Raw genomic sequence first — 20,926 nt, 5'->3', positions numbered from 1 at the left:
AATATCATCAATAATTTTTCATTGTCCACAGGAAATATATGTCATAGCCACTTGAAACCTTTGTATAGTACAGCAAAACCTAAAACTATAGTTTCTTTAAATGAGTTGAAAGTTTAGTCTATCCTTTGTCGAAGCAAAATCATTTTTTTAAAACTACATATCCACCAAAATTGGTACATTTCTTTTGTTTGTTTCATATAAAATATTTCTGTATGTAGCATTCAGTATGAAAAATGATCAATGACAAAACAAGTAAATAAACATATTTATTGAAGAATGTTGATGGAAAAACCTTTGACAAAACCAGTAAAGTACATGATAAATGCAATAAAAATAAATAATAGAATTGCATGATGTAAATTGGTATTCCAAGCACTTGTCTCCAAATTATTTTTAACTGACAAAATTTTCCAGAAAATATATATGTCTCTTTGTTCTTTAATTCAAATCATGCAATAGGAGGTTCCAATTCCAAAGAAAGAAAAATACATTTTATTGCAAAGTTGTCCTGTCAAATTAAAATATCGAATCATTTATTTATTCATTTACAACAGGGATCTTACTTTTGACTGGCAGAAAAGTCAAAGCAAATCTTAAATTAAGATTATATTTTCAAAGGGAAAACATACCAAACATACTGTATGTGCCTACTCTGTTGAAGTAGAAAGAATCAACATTTAAAAAAAAAAGTTAAACAATTGACTTTGTTATATTTGACAGCAAATGAAGGCATCATAGTTTAGCTTCAGCTTTGAACCAATCGAGGACACTTTTCTTGTTCTCTGCTATCCACTTCATGTTGGCGATGGTTCTCTCGATGGACTGATCCACAGCCAGGGTCCCAGAACCAAAACCAACCTCAGCATTATCTGCTTTGAACTGCTTTAGCTGCAATGGCAAAGAGAGTATACATTATTAGATGTTAATGCTTATGAAGTTGTGTTGAGCAGAATAACAAATCCATTTACCGGATTGTTTGTTTGCTACAAAAACAAAGCACTGTCTAACTGTTCACACGGGGAGAGTTTTCTTTCTTTTGGTATTTTGCTAAATTTTGCACGGGTAGAATTGGCCATAATGGGGCATTTACACCTTTATGCGCCGTTGTGGGAGGGAAGTAGTATTTTACCGGTAATCCTAGCAGCATCCCACATTTGCATCAAAATCAGGTGGTCAGAGCACAGTACACTCGAGTATGCCATGGTTAACATTGTGGAAACAGAAATAGGCTCGCTGGGATCTGTGCATGACATCGGCAAGTGAACTGCAAGATCTCCCCTTGCGGATGATGTAGGCGGCTGCGCATGTGACTTGGGCAATTGGAGCAGCCCCAATCGTCCGCCATAGTGACTCAGGTGCTATTAAAATAATTCTAAAGGGAAGTCAAGTTTTTTTTCCAGAATATATTCTATGCAGACCCACTAGTCAAAATACAGCCTTTTGATTAATATTGTGTTTGTGGAAAATAAGTTTAGCAGCAAAATGCACCCACTTTTAGCCATCTCAGGGGTTGGCCATTTTGTCACTTGTGTCGACTGAAGATGACATCACAGACGCTCAGTTTTCAGATAACAACCAAATCACGGCTCACCTGTTTTCTGACGCTGAGCCATGATTGGTCATTATCTGAGCTCTAAGCAACTTTGATCTTCAGTCGACAGTCAAAGTGACAAAATGGCCGACCCCTGAGATGGCTAAAAGTGGGTGGATTACTCATATTCCACAAACGCAATATTAATCAGATAGACTAGTGGGCCTGCATAGAACATATTCTGGAAAAAATGTTTGGGTTGACTTCCACTTTAAGATGCTAAAAACTCTGATCAATTAAATGAATTGATTTCTACAACGGTTAAGAATGATTGTCCTACTCCTGTGTCATATATGTGAAGGAAATCCAATGTCATAAACCATGCACGTCCATGGCGCGTCTAATTTGTCAGCCTGCTCCTCAATCAAATACACCAAAATCGCGTTACACCACCTCCGGCATGAGTTAGACCCGCTTCTGAAATCGAATCTACTTTTTGTAACCATATTTTCAGATGCGCCGGGGGTCACGAAAAGGAAGATGCACCCGTTTTTACGCCAGGATCACAGTACTTTCTGTTACCAAATTGTTGGATGAGTCGGGGGTGAGGCAAGTCCGCAACACAGCGACAAACATGGTTGACTAGACTTACGTTTTCACGAAAATGAATTTCTGCTCATTTTTACACCGAGCGCAGGGGCACCAGTCTACCAAAAGATAGCACAATATGTGAATATGTGCTTGATACTAACAGACCTCATAATTATTATTACGTCAGAATTTTGGGCTGTTTTATGAGGTTTAGTGGTGGTGACATAACCTCAGGTTTGACAAGATCAATATCTGGTTGTGGCTATGTGTGTACAGTAAGTAATGATGCCTGACAACTGATAAAATGTTAGAAACTGTTAGATTATCATATGAAATCGAACCTGTTGAAGCTCAAAATCACTGGAAAACCGTTTGGTGACTCCATTGATGAGGTTGGAAAAGGAAAAAGATCCGCCTCCATACCTGTAAGTGAAGAAAGACAAGACCTTATATTATTATATTATATTATATTAAGACAAGACCTTAATATTATATTTGGCAAGGAGAATCACCTGGAAGAAATCAAAACATGAAAAAATATTGAAAAAGAAAAAAATCTGCAAATATGTGACTGAAAAAATATTTATAAAATCTCATTCATTCCATCTGCCACAGCCATTCTGAACACTTTGAAATAGATCATCGATTGCATGGGTTTTTTTTGTGTGTCTTGTTGGGAATGTGTGAATGTGTTTGTGAGCTCTGTTGAAGAGGAATTTCTGTCACCACTGGGACAGACAATAAAGTATTCTATTCTAATAAGTTGTAATATCACCAATCACAGCTAGATGGCAGACATGTCTAGTTACGCTGACACTGGGTCTTATACTGACCCACATATTGTTGCTGTCCTGTGAAAAACACTTGTGTCCAATTTTGCAATTTTTTTTAAATTTTCACGTTAACGCGATGCGATCTCTGTAACGTAGAAATACCATTCATGTAAAAATAAGAAAATTGGAAAAAAAATGGACATACGTGTTTTCCACCGGACAGCGACGATATATTACAATGTGAATAAGCCTAATCATTTGTTGCAAATGTGGAATGATCTGCAGGACAAACTTGTCCATGGAATGTAATGGAATAATGCTAAACATTTCAGTGACCTTATTTTTGTGACAAAAATGTAAAAAATTAGTTCTTGCACTTAATGTTGGTTTCTTGTTCAGACAGCTCTTTGCACTCTAAAAAGGTTTTGTTGTCTGCTTCAAACCTTTTTTTGTGGGAGTGGCACTAGGATAGTGGATCTTTCATACATGCATTGAAAATAATTAATAATCATAATGAAATATATTTGGAGAATGTAATTTGCACGTATGCACTTATTTTCTTCACATTTAAAAGATCATTTTTGTCATGAATCTGGTTAGCGAGCGTGTGGTCCTATGTGGCCCCTCAGTGGCACTGATGAAAAATTGTGGCCCTCTCCAACATTTAAGTTGCCCATCGCTCCTCTAACTGAATTCACTGAACGGACCTTACACACCTCATGTGCCTATGAGGCATTAAAACCAACCAGTAATAAAAAAAAAAAAAAGATGAAATATGACCTCCATTATAAAGTAAAGATATTCATATAAATACAACGTTTTGAAAAATCATCATTAGTCCCATTATGTTCAAGGCCCTTGAGCGCACTACTATTGTAATGTTGAAAATACAAATTTAACTAAATTGAACCCTTGAAACAAGGGTTCAAAAGTACAATTTGCATTTTCAGCATGCTGTCTTTTAAGTACTGTAGGTTTTAAGTAGGATTGATTGTTAACTTGAACATGCTGCACTTGGCCTGACAGCAACAGTCAGCACAACGGAGTTTGAAGTACAAGTCTCACAATGACCTTGTCTATAAAGCTGCCATTCAGTTTTTATGTCATGTGAATCGGAATGGAGTTTGTCAGATCATTTTATTGCTTTAGGCTCTTTTAGTCAAATGTTATGGAAATAAGTTACCTGACATACCATATACCTGAGTAGCTGCAATGATAGCAAGCTTTTACTCTTGGCTGTAAAGTTAATTTCAACACTTTCAAACTGTCCCGCTGTGAACTTTAATGATGAGCAGAATTCATTTGTCAAAACAAGGAATGAAAAAGGAATACTTTATACTCACTGGGTAAAAATGTCTGACCAATGCGCCCGGACAAAGTCCCAAGCCAGAGACTGACCAATTACATTGTTGGCAATGTAGACAATGGTGGAGGTGGCATCCTGCTTTCTGATCATTCTGCTATCAAGCGTGTATTCCAGGTACCTGAGAAAACCCCACCAAATTCATTTTCATTCTCTAAGTAGAAGTATGATACAATGTATAATGATCGTGATAGAGGCTGAACATACCTATTGAGGAGCCAAGGCTGCTTCGTGCAGGCCAGAGCGGCGCGGAGTTTTTCCGCTTCACTAGCAATGGTAGCGTTTTGAAATTCAGACCAAGCAAACTCCCACTCTTTAGCGCCCCCTGCTGCGATGGCATTGCAGTATGCAGTGGAACGTAGGTTGGGGTGGATTCTGGAGACAGATGGTGTTTCAATAAATCAGAAACAACAATGAGAGCACAAAGAAAACACAAAATGGACACATCTTACTATTCACTTACGGGTTTATTTTGTCATCCATCCATTGCTTGAACCATGTCTGTGTCAAAGTTTGGCATTCCTGATGGCCTGTCCTGCAAGCCAGACTGATGGCATTCACCTGATTGTACCTGCATGCCAATCCAAAGTTATGATGAACAAGGGCTAAAGAATACATTGTTATTGTAAGTGCTGGAGGTGCAACACCTGCCTAGGTAAAAAGATCAGCAATACATGCTGGGCACTTGTGTGTATGGATAACAACAGTCAGTATGATTGAAAACAGAAGGTTTGATGAATTTACACACCGGTGTGGCCAAATTTGAAAGAATAAATGGTGCCGTGATTTACTTCAAGTCTCATTGCTCTAGTGGTCTTATAAACAGTGTGACAGATTAAATAATTGGTAAAAACAAATGTTTCCTTTACTCTACTCTTTACTCACTGGTCCATGTGTCCAGCTGGTACTTTGGCCCAATTTTCAGTCAACGTCTTATAATGGTTAAACAGTGGGATGACCTGCTTCTTTAAATAATCCTAAAACAAACAAGAAGGGGCTTGAATCAGTTGAGGAACACAGACGACATAACAATGAGATGAGATGCACATACATGCATGCAACACGTACTGTAATTGTTGCAACATCTGGTACTTTAATGCAGCTGCTGCCAAAACTCCCACTATTGTGGGAAGCTTATAAGAACATTCTGGAATGTGTCACTAACGACAAGTGTTTGTGGGAATATTTGCCGTTATTTGTTGCTGAGGAGAACATTACAGTACGTGAAGTCATAGAAGACCAGGCCTTGTTTTGAGGCCTTCCGCCAAACATTTCCCACAAAGTTCCATTCCAAAATGTTTACTCGGAGGCTACTAACCACTGATTGATTGTGCCTTGCTCGTTGAATCAATGTAGCACATTTTTTTTATTTCTTACGAAAGGAAGAAACCCCACCTGCATGTGACCGTAAACCTCACTACGATCAAACATCAAGTAGAAGAAATCCAAGTTGTTCAGGGCCGACTCCCAGGGCAAGTATTCCACTTCTTTATCCAGATATTTGGTGGTCTCAAGAGCCAGCAGTGTGGAGATGAGCTTGGCCCTTTTGGGATTCAAGAAATTGTGAAGATGAGTACAACATTCTGTGTCGTTATGAAATAGTTTTATCCCTCTAACGGTATGATTGCCTACTTTTCTAGGAAGTCATTAGCTTTGTGATGCTAATGGGAGCTAAGTTAAGCTAACACAAGAAGCTAGTTAGTTACACTCTAAAAACAGTTGGGTTAAATATAACACAATTTTGGCTCAAAAATGAGTCAATTTGACCCACGTTCTTGCATTGTTTTGTACAAAACAGCCCATTTGTGGGTTGTTTTCTACATAAACTACCCATTTTTGGGCTTGTTTTCTGCAAAACAACCAAGAAAGTTGGGTCAAATTGACCCAAGTTGTGGATCGGTCCATTTTTGACCCAAAATTGTGTTATTTTTAACCCAATTGTTTTTAGAGTGTAGTAGTCTAAAAGACTGGTCCAAATCCGGTGATAGCGCCTTTAATTGCACCCGCAGTTTGCTGCATCCTAACGTCTTATTCACAAAGGATACTGCGCTAATGATAAACCAGTGTAAACACACCAGCAAAGTTTTGCAGCCGAGTGCCGTTTGCACCTGTTTTCACCCTGATTGCCACACATGGCAAAGTATAAATGCTGGCTTTGCGCCAACAACATCGTGGCAGATTAACGGCAGTTTGGGAAGAGAGAGAGGAAATCATCAGAAAGGACTCTAGATCGAGGAGGTGCGAACGGGACCGTCAGAAAACTGTTATGGTCAGCAAAATTCACATGGACATCTCTAATGCCCACATAAATCTGAAAAAATATCGAATCAATCAACTCAGTATTTGGGAGTTTATGGACATAAGCGTTTTCCTCACAGTAGTGAACGCCTATGGAGAGGAAGACGACATTAGATTCATTCATTCATTCATTTAAAAAGTAAGTCAACACCAAAAAATGTATCGCAATAATATGTTCTATGTGCCTTCACCAGTCTAAACATGGTATAATGATTAATATTGCATTTGTGGAATATGAGTTAAGCCCAAGCAAAATCCGCCCGTCTCTGGGGGTGGCCATTTTGTCACTTCCGGTCGACTGAAATTGACATCACAGTTGCTCTAGGCTCAGGTAACGACTAATCACAGCACACCTATTCTAGAAGCTGAGCCATGATTGGTCGTTATTATTGGATTTTATTATTATTGGTTGTTAGTGAATCAGACGTTTATCAATGAGGCTCATTTGCATAGAGGTGGGCAATTTCTCTGCAAAATATATGCATATTACCTCATTTAAATTCGCGCAAATACCACACGCGCTCCGAGACACATTCTGCTTGGCATCAAAGTTGGTGAAGCATTTCGCCATCTGCGCATGCTTTGTGAATTGGACACCATCTGTTTGCTCCATTTTTACCGGTTGGTGCCTGTTTTACATACAATAAGTGGCTTTTCCCCTGCTACGTAGTACTACCCCAAATGGCCTATTTGTTCAGTCATCATCGTTTTATTTTCAATCGTTAATTTATGAATATTACATTTCCTAGCAAATGATGTTACAAATAGTGTACTGTGTACCTTGCCAAGTTGAAGGCGTCATCCACTAACTGAGCTCTGTTGATCACTGGTATGACCTTGAGAAACATGTAACATAACATAAAATGTAAGTCTAGTCACTCAACTGAAACAAATGAAAAGGTGTCGAGACAGTGTGATGATGTCACAAAATGACTTACAGTATGACGGGTGTTCAGAACCTCCAGCAGTCTGTCCCAGTTGCCTTGGTCATAGTTAACTCTGTAGTAACCCACCACATTGAGATTGGCCAGGAGCCACTCAGTCTCTTTTAAATTCATTGACTCTACTGTATCTAGAGAGGGGAAATAAAACATGGGTTAGTCACTACACTGTATGTGCAAGTGCTGATAAAGGGATTAGCAGTGGGGCTGTAGAAATGTGATAATTTGACACTGAAGGTGACATTACATCTGAATACGTATGAGCTCCGATAGGAGGTATTTAAAACAAAAAGAATGAATTAATTAATTGAAAATAATAATAATAGTTACTAAAGTCTGCCTTGCCTAAGATAATGTTTGGACTGACATTGTCAGAGAGGTCTTCATTTGACAGCTGTTGAGCAGTAAAGCTAAAAAATAGAAAAAGTGGTTTTGGTAACTCCGAAAGGTAACGTGATTTGTTTCTCTTCACTCAGATCCCATTGCTTGGTCGGTTATTTTATAAATTTATTTATGTCTTTAGTATAGCCAAAACCTCTTGCTACATGGGGATGCTGCAGAAAAGAAGGAAGATCAAAGTACTGTGGGTTTAGAATGGATCGAGAATTTATTTGTGTTTCTTCGTTTGTTCTTTGCTGAATTCACTTACTTTCTATGTCATCATACTATTTATGTAGCTCATGCAGGCACAGTCAGACCCGTCACCATGGGCGGATCATAGGAGGCAGTGCATATTTTAAAAATATAATAAAGATGCTAATTATAATGACGCATTCAATTAATTTATTTCCACAATGATTCAGAGAGTTAGATGGACGCTGTTGTCATATTTATGAATGAAATGCCATCCACCACACATATCCACGGAGGTCAGAATTTGTCTGCCTGCACTTCAATCAAATTCACCAAAATCGTGTTGTACCACTTGTGCCACAACTTGGATCTAAAGTCCAAAGTGGTCAAAAGTTTCAGCCACCAAATTGCCAGGTGTGTGAAAAAGAAAACGCGCTCGGTCCGCCGGAACGCTCAGCATGGCACAGTGCGGTCTATCAAATTCCCAAACACGCTAAATGACGTTTGCACGGCAATAAAAATCAAAATGTGCCAGGAATTTTTTTTTTGTTTTTCAGCAGAGAGCACCCTTGGTGGCTAATTGAGACATAGTGTATACTATTTTGATTTAAAAAAAAAACTATTATTATTCAATGTAAACTGTAAATTGTACAATGGATGTATATATGCAGATCTAGTCACCTTTACGTTTTGCTCTATCAATACTAGTTGTTTATTCATTTATTGGTGCAAACAAATGGAAGGGGAATTATAAGAAAATGATAACATGATGATATGATGATCTTACTTTAGTTTTATATTTACAAGCCTGATGCAGACATGGCCCAGGATGAACATTTGTTTGAAATTACTAATAGAAATTACCTGTTTTTTTAGATAACCACAGTTGATTTTGGGGGGTTTCGTTCTTCATCCACTTGATGGGTACAATCCATTTATAACTGTAAAAGATAGAATGAATTATACAAAAAAATTTGTTGGGCCTAAGTGCCAGAATCACTTTTGTCTTTCTTTTTACTGAATTATACCAGTGGGTAGAAGCTCTTCACTGATTTTCATTTCTGAAATATAGTTATCTTTTTTTGTACATTTGTGATTGTACTGTTTTACAAATAACTATTATCTGTTGATTAAGATCAAATCATCGTTATTCACTTGCAGAAACAACGAGAATGAATGATATTCCTGCATTTGGGTAAAGAAATGGTAACATAATTAAAAGTGAACACAGTTCATACTTGTAAGGTGAAGGGACAGTAACTTCGGAGTCTGGATCCAGGAGAAAATGTTGTTGGGTTATAACTCCATTTGTTGCATTGATTGTAAGCACGGGAAAGCCCATCTGCAGCACCCATGTGTTCATGATGTTATGGACGGTTTCAGGAAGATCACTCTTGCTAACATTGTTCACAGCCTGTAGAGACAAAAGTGTTTTATTCTTTATTCAATTGATTCACAAGTTACTGTCCTGCAGTGAGGATGTCACACATTTTCATCGCTGGAGGTCATGCAGTAATCGGCCATGCTGATCTACTATCAGCTACACCAGTGAGTGATTCCCTACCACTGTGCTGCTGCACATTTGTGCTGTGATTGGTCAAAAAATTATGGACTACAAATAATGGATCTTTATTCATCAACTGTCCCCACATGAACCATGCCAAGAAATAAGATCAAATGTGGCTATAGTAAAGGTTATTATACAGCTAGCTTTGCTAATTGGGGGAAAAGGGGGCGTTTTATACGGTGAGACACAATCATTTCTTGATGTAAACAACACACACAGTCATTAACTTGGACACAGCCTCTAGTAGAAAGAGTGCCACTATTTGAAGTTACAGTGTACTCATGTTTTTTTAAATCATATATTCGATAAATAAAAAAATACTTGCCATTTGCAGATGATCCCACAGGTCTGTATAAACCGCATTTCCAAATGCAAATTCAGCCAGGTAGGTCTAAAGGGACATGGACAAAAAAAAACGTTAAAGTGGATAAATACTGTAAATGTTTTTCCTGACAAGCTTAGCATTGTCTCCCATGATATAGTTATGTGGAATGCCATGTTGATTTAATTCAGAAACTATCATTGTAAATACATGAAAAAATACTTCTTAAAAGACTTCTTATTTTACAGTATTTTCCAAGGGCACGAGTATGCAAACTGTCAACGTTAAAATTCATGACAGCATTCTTCGTATTGGTGCAAACAATCCTTACCCTGAGGCCCATTGTGAAGACATCTTCAGAAAGGAAATCTGACAACATCCTCAGTACAGATGCACCCTAAAGATGAAGGAAATATGTGTAGATCAAATTGCTAATCTGCTGAGTACTTAATAGAAATAGGCTATTTTGTTTCAGTTAGAGAGTTGCTAAAAGTTCAGAGGTACTGTACATGTAAAAGACGATGTATGAGGTTACCTTGCTGTATGAAATGGCATCAAACAGCTCACTGATTTGTGCTGGTTTCTGGATATCTTCTTCTTTTGAGGACAATGGGTGAGAGGAGGCCAAAGCGTCAATGGCAAACACTCTGTGCATATCACTCAGCACAATCAGATTTTTCTGTTGAAAGAAATATTAAAAAATGGTAGCCTACTGTCAGTGCTTGATCAAAATCGTCATCATCATCATCATCATCATCATCATCATCCTCATCATCATCATCATCTAATGTGAGATTCATTCTGGAGACTGCGAGTTGAAAAGCTATCCTCACCACACCCCATTGAGGTTCAGCCTCATGTGCTCCAAGGTACTCAACGTATGAGGCAAAACCTTCATTCAGCCACAAGTCATTCCACCACCTCAGGGTGACCAGATTTCCAAACCACTAAAGAGAGAAAAATATGACACACACACACAACGCAGATCAATAATTATCCTTAACATACAATGAAAAGAAATTGAAGACATTGTAAAGGAAAAAGATTCCAAGTTGGTGGCCAAATCTCATTCCTTGCTGAAACTGAAGACAGCAGTTTCAAAAAAAGCAGCAAGTTAAGGTGGTTTAAGGTAATTGTTTCCATCACAGTATTAAAAAAAAATCTGTGTATCTGAACTGGAGTTGTCTGGACTTGGCTTTGGGACAGAAGGTATACTCTTTGGTTCATGTTTAACATCTACCATGGGGTGATCAAAGTTGAGCAAGACACTAAGTCTCTATCTGCTTGAGGTGCATCTCTATCCTGTGTGAATGTAGCATGTCATAAATCCAATTTTGTCTTATTGTTCTTCTTTTTATTCATAGTTGGCTTCACCTAACTTGTCACATATTCGCATCTACCACACTGGTCTAAAAGGTGTGCTTTTAGGCTTTATTGAAAAAGGGTGTGATGTTAACCACTACATAAACTAACCATATGAGCCAGTTCATGACTGATTATGGAAGCAATCCTCTCCTTGTTGCCATTGGAGGAGAAGGATTCATCAAAGAGGAGCGCTGTCTCCCTGTAGGTGATTAGTCCCCAGTTCTCCATGGCTCCAGCATTAAAGTCTGGCAGGGCTATCTGATCTGTATTCAGGAAGAGTACAACAAATGTTTATGTTTGCAAAATAAAGCCTTTGAATTACTGCCGTTGCTGTTCAATGTTATAATTTATGACCAGTTACGATGCACTTCCCAATAAAAGACAAACACCAAGAGATAAAAGTCCTTGTGATGAGTTGATAAGTCTTTCTACAACTGATTATGAACGTGACTGCAGGGCTGACAAAGCAGTTTATTGAAAGTAAAAGTTTATATGTCTGCAAGACTAAGGTACTTGTGATTTAAAGCATGTGATCACAAAAAACAGTAAATCAAAACAACTGGCCATGTTGATGAATTCACATAAATGTCGACTTATTTGACAACTCATTCTGATTACAAATGTTTTTTAAACCTCCGCCAATTGACCCTTAACTCTGCAAAAATAAAAAGCACTAACATAACATCATCAGCCCCAGAAGAAAAAACATTTATAGTTTGTTTAAATCTATTCCTTTTAAAACAGAAGCAGCGTGTTTGACATACCTGACTTGGGCAGAGGGTACGTGGAATTGTAATACTTCTCAAAAAACTTCAGGATTGGTCCAGTAATGCTAAGAGCGTACGCTCCTTGGCCAGCTGCAATAGCAGACTTGCGAGCAAATATCCGGATCTAAACCGACAAAACACAGAACATTAAGTGAAATCGACAGTATCGGATTTACTCAAACTAAGATGAGTTACATCAGTTGTCTTTAAATGCTTACACTCGAAGCTTGATGATATATTTGTCTAAGAGGATAGGGCACATTTTTTGGGTGTCCTCTGTTATGCTAGCGGCTAGCCCAGCTAATATTAGTGTGGTAAGTGGAGCTGCAGGTTTGTGAGGCCTGTACTAGCCTCAATACTGTAATATTGCTAAGAACTAATGAGAACATTCTGTATTTGTAACTTTTTATCAGTGGAACCCTGAGGCTGTACAAATCAAAATTCAACCAAAGGTTGTTGGAGTCGGAGTGTGCATGTCACATATGAGACTCCGTTATCGCTTATTTAACATCTGCTTAGTGAGCAACAAAGGATTAATGCTGTACAGTTTTGGGTTTTTGGGGGATATTGGTATTCCAAAAGGATGAAAGTCAATACTGACAAAACATTATTTTTTAATGTTAGCATTGTTTAATGTATTTGTTCACTTGTATGACTGTTAAGAATGCTAAACAATTATTTTGGAAAATGTTGACTCTCAAAAACGGATGATTTCTATTTTTGTGAGTTCCCAAACGGTACACTGTTTCCAAATGGAAGGTCAAAAAACATCCTGGAATGGACTGTATTCTATCTCAAAAGGTTCCGTTGTGTTTCGTTTATTATGAACACTTGCTATTGTTACATACTGTACACAATGAAAAGGTTCACTTAGAGCATTATACTTAAAGAGGAAATCACCACAAACTCATTTTTTTCAAGAATATGTTCCCAGCAGGCCTACTAGTTGAAACATGGCATTCTGATTAATATTGCATTTGTGGAATATGAGTTAAGCAACAAAATCCACCCGTTTGTTGCCATCTCAGGGGGTGACCATTTTGTCACTTCTGTGGACTGACAATGACATCACAACTGCTCAGGGCTCAGGTAACGACCAATCACGGCTCAGTTTCAGGAAACAGGTCAGCCGTGACTGGTCGTTACCTGAGCCCTGAGCAGTTGCGATGTCATTTTAAGTCGACAAAAGGGACAAAATGATGGCCCCAGAGATGGCTAAAAACAGGTGGATTAAATCTTATTCCACAAACTCAACATTTATCAGAATGCCTTGTTTCAACAGGTGGGCTTGCATAGAACATATTCTTCAAAAAAATCTGTTTGGGTTGACTTTCCCTTTAAGTAAGTGCAACAATAAATATATAAGTAATACGATTGTTTGTTTTATTGCTGAATTGAATACATTACCATGACGTTGTCAATTGTGTTGTTGACATAGTCAAAGTCACTGACGATAAATGCCAAAAGATAGGTGGACATTTTCTCAGTTGGTTCAAAAACTGTCTTCAGTAGAGTCTCTTTATCAATGACAACTTCGCTTGTGTCTGAAGAAAACAATGTGATGGATTTAAGCAAATGGGTATAAAAATAATGAATAAATCAACGTAAGAACAATCTCGATGAATGATCACTGCCGTGTGTCTTAACCTTTTTCTTTGCCATTTGAGAGTGCCACGGTTCCACGGTCGTGTATCAGAGTGATGTGGAAAACTGCTTTCATAGCCGGCTCATCAAAACAAGGGAAGGCCTTCCTGGCATCTGTTGGCTGCATCTGAGTTGTTGCAACAATCCTGAACAATAACAAAAACAATCACTGCATCAAATGCAATTCTCAGGAAAACTCCTACTACACTCTTAAAACTGCTGGGTTAAAAGTAACCCAAACTGGGTGAAATAGCTAGCCCATCGCTGGGTCCAAAAGGGACTGAATGCTAGGTTATTTATACCCTCTGCATTGAGATGAGGATTTTATCAAGTATATTGGGTCAATATTTTGATCTAATAAGGGGTAACAACCATCCATAATGATGAGTTAAATCTACCATGAAACACATTACCAGGTTCTAGTATAACTGTGGTTAAAAATAATGCTAATTTTACTACCAACATTTTCCAAGAAAAACTAACCCAGGTCAGGAGTCACCACAGCGAGTCATTCGCTTGGTACACTCTAAAAACAGTTGGGTCAAAAATAACTATTTTTGGGTTAAATTTGACCCAATTGTTGTGTTAAAAAAGGACTGACCCAGACTTGGGTCAATTTGAACCAAAAAATTGGGTTATTCAGTTTTAACCCAACTTTAAGGGTTAAATGAACACAACAAATTGGGTCAAAACAATGCAAATGATTGGGTTATCCCACTATTTTATTTATTTATTCATCTTATTTATAATGCTAAGGATACTGCCCCTTCCCCAAAAATGTATTTATAACCACAAGTGAAAGTTAAAAAAAATATGTTTATTTATCTTCAGGTACATCAGTCCTGACATTGACATAATTTCAGCAACAATAACAGTAGGGATGTACATTTGGTCAGAGCTGGGCACTCCAGCGGCCAGACTGATTGGATGCCCATTTTTAGGGATGATGCATTCGAACAAATGCCGCCAAATTTCATCTCAGTTTACTTGGTGATATGCTTGTGTCATTGTTTGTTGTGCGGTCCTCAGTCATGGTTTCATAAAGTAGAATGCATACGTGTCCAGAATTTTGTTCAGCACATTCGTGATGGAAGTGAGAACAAATCTAAATTAAAAAGTAGTGTTTACAATTGTGGCAAATTCATACATTTTTGTGTCATGGTGCTTTTTAGATATGAATTGAATGAATAAGCCACCAAGGTCAGTCTGCAAAGTGGTGTTAGTGTCAATCACTCTGATTGGCTGTCAGCCAGGAAATGCAAATCAGTGCATGAGATAGATGGATTTGTAAAATGGTATACAATTTATTTAAGTTCTTTAAACCAAGCCTTGCTTCCTTGCGGTCATCACCAGACAACTGTCTCACACTTTCACATGTGCTCTGATGAGTTGTGGGTCCATCTTGAAAAGTGCGTTGAGATATATTGACCTCTTGAGGAGAGTTGCGCTCAACAGTTTTCATTCTACAAGCGAGGTAACCAGAACCTGATTTTTGACCCAACATAAAACATTTCTGGCATATAACCCAATATAGAGTTAATTTGAACCAACAATTTGGTTAATTTATAAGAAAGAACCCAGAATTTTGACCCAACACAAACCATCCAAAATTGGGTTAATGAAATAACCCAACTGTTTTTAGAGTGTATGTTTGTCACAGTATTTACACCGGATGCCCATCCTGTCACCACCCACCCATTTTTATCCAGGCTTGAAATTGCCATATGTGCACTTAAGCAGGGCTGTCAAACTCATTGCTTTCGCGTGCCATGTCGTAATTATGATTTCGCTCGGAGGGCCGTTATGACTGTGAATCCAATATACTGTACTGTATATGATTGCCTTATCACATATACAAAACAAACGGATGGATAACTAGTTTTGAAATCAGCTTGTAAATTGTTCAGCTAATTTCAATTTATATTAAAAGATTTGGTTAACAGGCGGCACGGTGTTCGACTGGTTAGCACGTCCGCCTCACAGTTCAGAGGTCGTGGGTTCGATCCTGGCTCCGGCCTCCCTGTGTGGAGTTTGCATGTTCTCCCCGTGCCTACTTGGGTTTTCTCCGGGTACTCCGGTTTCCTCCCACATTCCAAAAACATGCATGGTAAGTTGATTGGATACTCTAAATTGCCCCTAGGTGTGATTGTGAGTGCGGATGTTTGTCTCTGTGTGCCCTGCGATTGGCTGGCAACCAATTCAGGGTGTCCCCCGCCTACTGCCCAAAGACAGCTGGGATAGGCTCCAGCATGCCCCGCGACCCTTGTGAGGATAAGCGGTACAGATAATGGATGGATGGATGGATTTGGTTAACAATCAAATGTTGCAATATCCCCTATCTCAGTGTTGGTAAACGTGAAGACAATCCATCCATCCATCCATTATCTATACCGATTATCCTCATAAGGGTCGCAGGAATCTGGAGCCTATCCCAGCTGTCAACGGGCAGTGGGCGGGGGACACCCCGATTTGGTTGCCAGCCAATCGCAGGGCACACAGAGACAAACAAACATCCGCACTCACAATCACACCTAGGGGTAATTTAGAGTGTCCAATCAACCTACCATGCATGTTTTTGGAATGTGGGAGGAAACCGGAGTACCCGGAGAAAACCCACCTAGGCACGGGGAGAACATGCAAACTACACACAGAAAGGCCGGGGCCTCGACCTCTGCGATGTAAGGCGGACGTGCTAAGCATTCCACCACCGTGCACATGATTTGCCTTCGCGGGCCAAATAAAATTACAACGTGGAACGTTATTCCTGTTCATTGTTACAGTGGGGGCCTTGAGTCTATCCCAGCTTCCTTGAGTCCTTCCCAGCTTTCAAACGATGAGTCACAGCATGATTGTGATGAATGCATTAAGTGGGAATTGATCTCATGCTCTCTGCAGACATTTTTGCTATATGAATCATTACAGTCCCATGAGGTCTGTGAATACAAAAAAAAAATGCTCCCCCGCACCCCCCACAAATTTATCCAAGAACAAACGGGGAGATTTTGATCACATCTCATGCTGACACACAGCAGTGACAGCTAAGGAGCTGTTCTACAAGATCAAACATGTCAAGAGCAATAAAGACTCATAGAGATAAGAAAACAGGAAATAAAATTGTTATCTTACACACGTGAATGAATAAAAAAGGGTCATGCATTTTGCAAACATAAATAGATACAAGTACACATACTTTTTCACTCCATCTTCCATGTATTCACTTCTGTAGAAGCCTCCTAGGTCATCAGCCAGTTCTCCAGTGAACTTTGTGTGAAGCCTGTACCGGTGATCTTTCATCATTTTACTGTCCAGCGTTAAGACCAGGTACTGAGTTTCTCTCTGGAGCCAGGAGGATACAATGGAGGGAGCTTTGGTTCCACTGTCCACCGGTTCAAGCCATGCCATTTGGTTATTCTCATATTTGCTGTAGTTCAGCTTATTGGAGTGGATAAGAATCAGATTTGTCTCCTCAGCACACTTAAACTCTACACTGGAATCACCTAGAATGACATTTAGCATAATATGATGGCAAGAAGGTGACTAAATAATAATACAGTAATCTAAAACAAGGTTAAATAAATGTAATAACAAACAAATGTGTCACCCCTCTGTGAGCTGTCACCACCTTACCATGGTGAAGGGGTTTGTGTGTCCCAATGATCTAGGCGCTAAGTTGGCTGGGGCTTTATGCCCCTGGCAGTGTCACCCATAGCGAAAAGATCCAAGATGAGGGACCAGACAAAAGTATAGCTCACAGGACTCTTATTATGAGCAATATAGTTAGCTCACCTTTTTTCTCACCTGGAGCCACCCTATGGAAACATGCATGAAGTGGGACAAAGCCCAAAAAGGCAACATGGGTCCCATTCCCACCTCTCGAGAGGGGTTGGACTCTTTTCCACTCTTTTCCACCCAGCTTGACTGTGTACATTGTTGGGGTTCACACAGTGGACAAGAGGGTAGCTTCTCTGCACCTTCAGGTCGGGGGATGGGTCCTGACTATTGTTTGTGCCTATGCACCAAACAGCGGTTCAGAGTACCATTTATGGAGTCCATGGAAGATTTAAAGTGGAGGAGCACTCCCCCTGGGGATGCCCACGTTCTTCTAGGGGACTTCCATCCTCACGTGAGCAATGATAGTGAGATCTGGAAGTGCGTGACTGGGAGGACTGAATCTGGTGGTAGACACCAGCGGCAACGGATGCTGTCAAACTGAGGAAGGAGTCCTATCGGGTCTTTTTGGCCTAAGGGACTCCAGAGGCAGTTGACAGGTACCGGCTGGCCAAACAGAATGCAACTTTGGCACTTGCCTCAACAAAAATTCGAGCATGGGACTAGTTCTGTGAGGTCATGGAAAATGTTTTCAGAACAGTTTCAAGTAAATCCTGGTCCACCATCCAGCATCCTGCTGCTAACCCACTGACTCGGGACGTTGTGAGTCATTGGGGAAATACTTAGAAGACCTCCTCAATTCTACTGACACGCCTTCCTTTGAGGAAGCAAAGTCTGGGGACACTGAGGTGAGCTCTCATATTTCTCAGGTTGAATCCATTGAGGTGGTTAGAAAGCTCCTCCTTGGCAAAGCCCCAGAGGTGGATGTGATCCGTCGGAGTTCCTAATGGCGATGGAGGTTGTGAGGCTGTCTTCTACAAGATTGCGTGGACATTGAGGACAGTGCCTCTGGATTGGCAGACCGGGGTGGTTGTCCCACATTTTAAGAAGGGGCCCGGCGGGTGGATTCCAACTACAGAAGGATCATACTCCTCAGCCTCCCTGGCTTACCAGGTCTAAGGTCTAAACCTTAGGGGTGCTGGAGAGGAGGGTTGATCGGGAGGTTGAATTCTTAGATTCAGTGTGTTTTTTGACCTGGCTATGGAACAGTGGACCTGCTCTACACCCTCTACAGGGTCTTCTAGGTTGCATGGGGTTTCACCCAACCAGTCTGCATGTGTTTTGGGGACTTGGAGAAAGCGTTCGACAATGTCCCTCAGTGAAATCTGTCGGAGGTGCCGTACCAGGAGCCAGAATGTGGCTATTGGGTGGGCCTGGAAAAATCAGGGTGGGCCTGAATATTTCTCTCACTGAGCACAATCCTCCAGTCCTGACACATCTTTTAATCAAATAAAATGACGAACTGAATAATATGAAGTTCAGATCCTCCTCAGAAACCACAATTATGCCATTCTTAATATTCATTAAAATGAAGAACACAACGAAACGCAAATTAAAAAATAATTTAATCATATTTTACTAAAAATTTAAAAGTAAATATTTTTTCTTATGAATGTCACTTGGTGGGCAGTCTGTCAATTTGGGTGGCCGTACGCACACCCAGGCCCACCCATGGCTACACCCATGGCTGCAAGTAAGAAATGCTGCAAACGCAGGAATGGTACAAACAAAAAACATAAACACATAAATGACAAAAAAAAACAACAACACACAAATGCAAGAAAGAAATGCTGCAATCACAGCAACAAAGTGGAGGCAAACATTACAAACAATAAAACAAATACCAAAATATATATAATAATACACTGCAGAAATCTTTTTATGTTATTTTATTTTTTTATTTGCATAATTTTTATTGTTTGTTTGTACCATTCCTCTATCTGCATTTGGACGATTGCAGCGCGTTCGCCCCTGTCGGCCACCGTACAAGTGGGGAAAGAAAAACCTTTGTCATTTTCACAGTTTTGATATTGTGAAGATATCATTTGATCGATCTTATAGGAGGAAACAAGTTTTGGGCACCTTTTTAAATGTGCTTCTAGAATACTCTAGAAAATTAGAATCAACTCCAAATTAGGAAAATTGGATATGGTTGTATTGGGAAAGGATATGAACAATTACGGACACTTTGTCAAACTAATTTAAAAAAATAAAAATGTGGATTTTATTTTAAATACTGTAAATAGCATCTGCGCCCAGATAAAAGACATATGAATTTACCAAATAAAACTTACTTTTTTAAATATTGGGCTTAACTGCATATTCTCTCCGGCAAAATGTAATCACGAGAAACAAATCACTGAACAGTTTTTTGGTGATGACATTTAGAGTAGCCTAAAATTGAGACCTCTTCCCCAGTCTTGAGAAGATTATAATAAAAAAGACTTTACCTGTAAAAATATAGAGTTCAATCGTCGGGTCTGGAGTAAGCCGAGGCCACAGTGTGATCTTGTAGAGTTCTGGTACCAGGCTCTTGGGCAGTCGATATTTGTCCCAAGGGTTGTTGGACGGGGCAGTTGTCGTGGAAGTGGGCTTGGATGTAGTTGGAGTAGTTGCTCCATTTGTTGGCGACACTTGATTATCATTTTTTGCTTTTTCCTGGGAATAGACAACACTCAAAGCTACTATAGTGGCCAAAGCCCCAGCTCCAAGAATAATACAAACTACCCCAACACCTTTACTAATAAAAAACCCTTTCCCCATTTCTCTGTTTGAAGCTAAAACCCACTCTGAAAGTGCATGGGACAGAGAAAGGACAACTTTTATATGCAGACCTGCACAGCATTTCTCCTCCCTTTTTACTATAGCAGGTGATGTATTAACAGATTACACTAAACTGTAGGTACCTAAGAAGGACTTCGCTACAACATTTGTAATGCTTGTTACTAATTGGAAAAGGTAATATAATAATTAATGTTCTTTTTTTTTGTCAGATGGTACAGTATACTCTGGTGTGGGTCATCTACTAATTTTGAGAAATAAAGTCAGATTTCCCCATTTGTAAATAAAAATAAAATAAAATGTTGTAAGACACACAGATACTAAGGTACAAATTCTTAAGTATCAACAAATGAGGATCATAAAAATATTTGTGATGCTTAAAAACAAAAAAATCACAGACCAGTCAATTTTTTAAATTTTTTTAACACTGGAGAAACATAATAATATATAAAAGTTGTGTGAGAAATAAAAAGGCATCTTGTGGTTAGTGTTTTTTTTTTCTCCTTTGTGGATTTTGTTTTGAAATACCATTGCATCAGGGTTAAGCTAACCGTAACTCTGCCTATTGCAAAATAAGCACTTTGTAGAATAATCCTTTCAAATATTAACATCCGGTCTGTATCAATTCATTGTAGCTATAGTGAGATTACTATCTTACAAGCTATCCTATCAAAGCATTGCATAGCCTATCAAAGTGCAGTTTACAGATGCATTTAGACAGAGTTTCTTTTCGAACAAATT

At 39.1% G+C, this 20,926-nt stretch overlaps 1 protein-coding gene across 1 annotated transcript; it reads right to left on the bottom strand.

The window, feature by feature from the left end:
- Nucleotides 1-312: 312 nt before the first annotated feature.
- LOC147148268 (aminopeptidase Ey-like) lies at nt 313-20,167 on the bottom strand. Its single transcript, XM_086028553.1, has 21 exons — nt 19,855-20,167; nt 16,926-17,232; nt 13,739-13,881; nt 13,499-13,635; nt 12,089-12,215; nt 11,433-11,587; nt 10,793-10,906; nt 10,495-10,638; nt 10,291-10,356; nt 9,963-10,028; nt 9,309-9,484; nt 8,935-9,011; nt 7,495-7,628; nt 7,337-7,392; nt 5,654-5,801; nt 5,144-5,235; nt 4,722-4,829; nt 4,466-4,633; nt 4,239-4,379; nt 2,464-2,545; nt 313-888 (listed from the first exon to the last, which is right to left on the bottom strand). Exons 1-21 carry the CDS (start codon nt 20,165-20,167, stop codon nt 733-735), a joined length of 2,910 nt encoding a protein of 969 aa, XP_085884679.1. The 3' UTR covers nt 313-732.
- Nucleotides 20,168-20,926: the final 759 nt, after the last annotated feature.

The sequence above is a fragment of the Filicampus tigris genome, chromosome 4 (assembly GCF_054856515.1).
Source record: "Filicampus tigris isolate MCC_2025a chromosome 4, RoL_Ftig_1.0, whole genome shotgun sequence".
NCBI lineage: Eukaryota > Metazoa > Chordata > Actinopteri > Syngnathiformes > Syngnathidae > Filicampus > Filicampus tigris.
The sequence above is the reverse complement of the archived record's forward strand: the minus strand, read 5'-3'. Positions and strand labels throughout refer to the sequence as shown.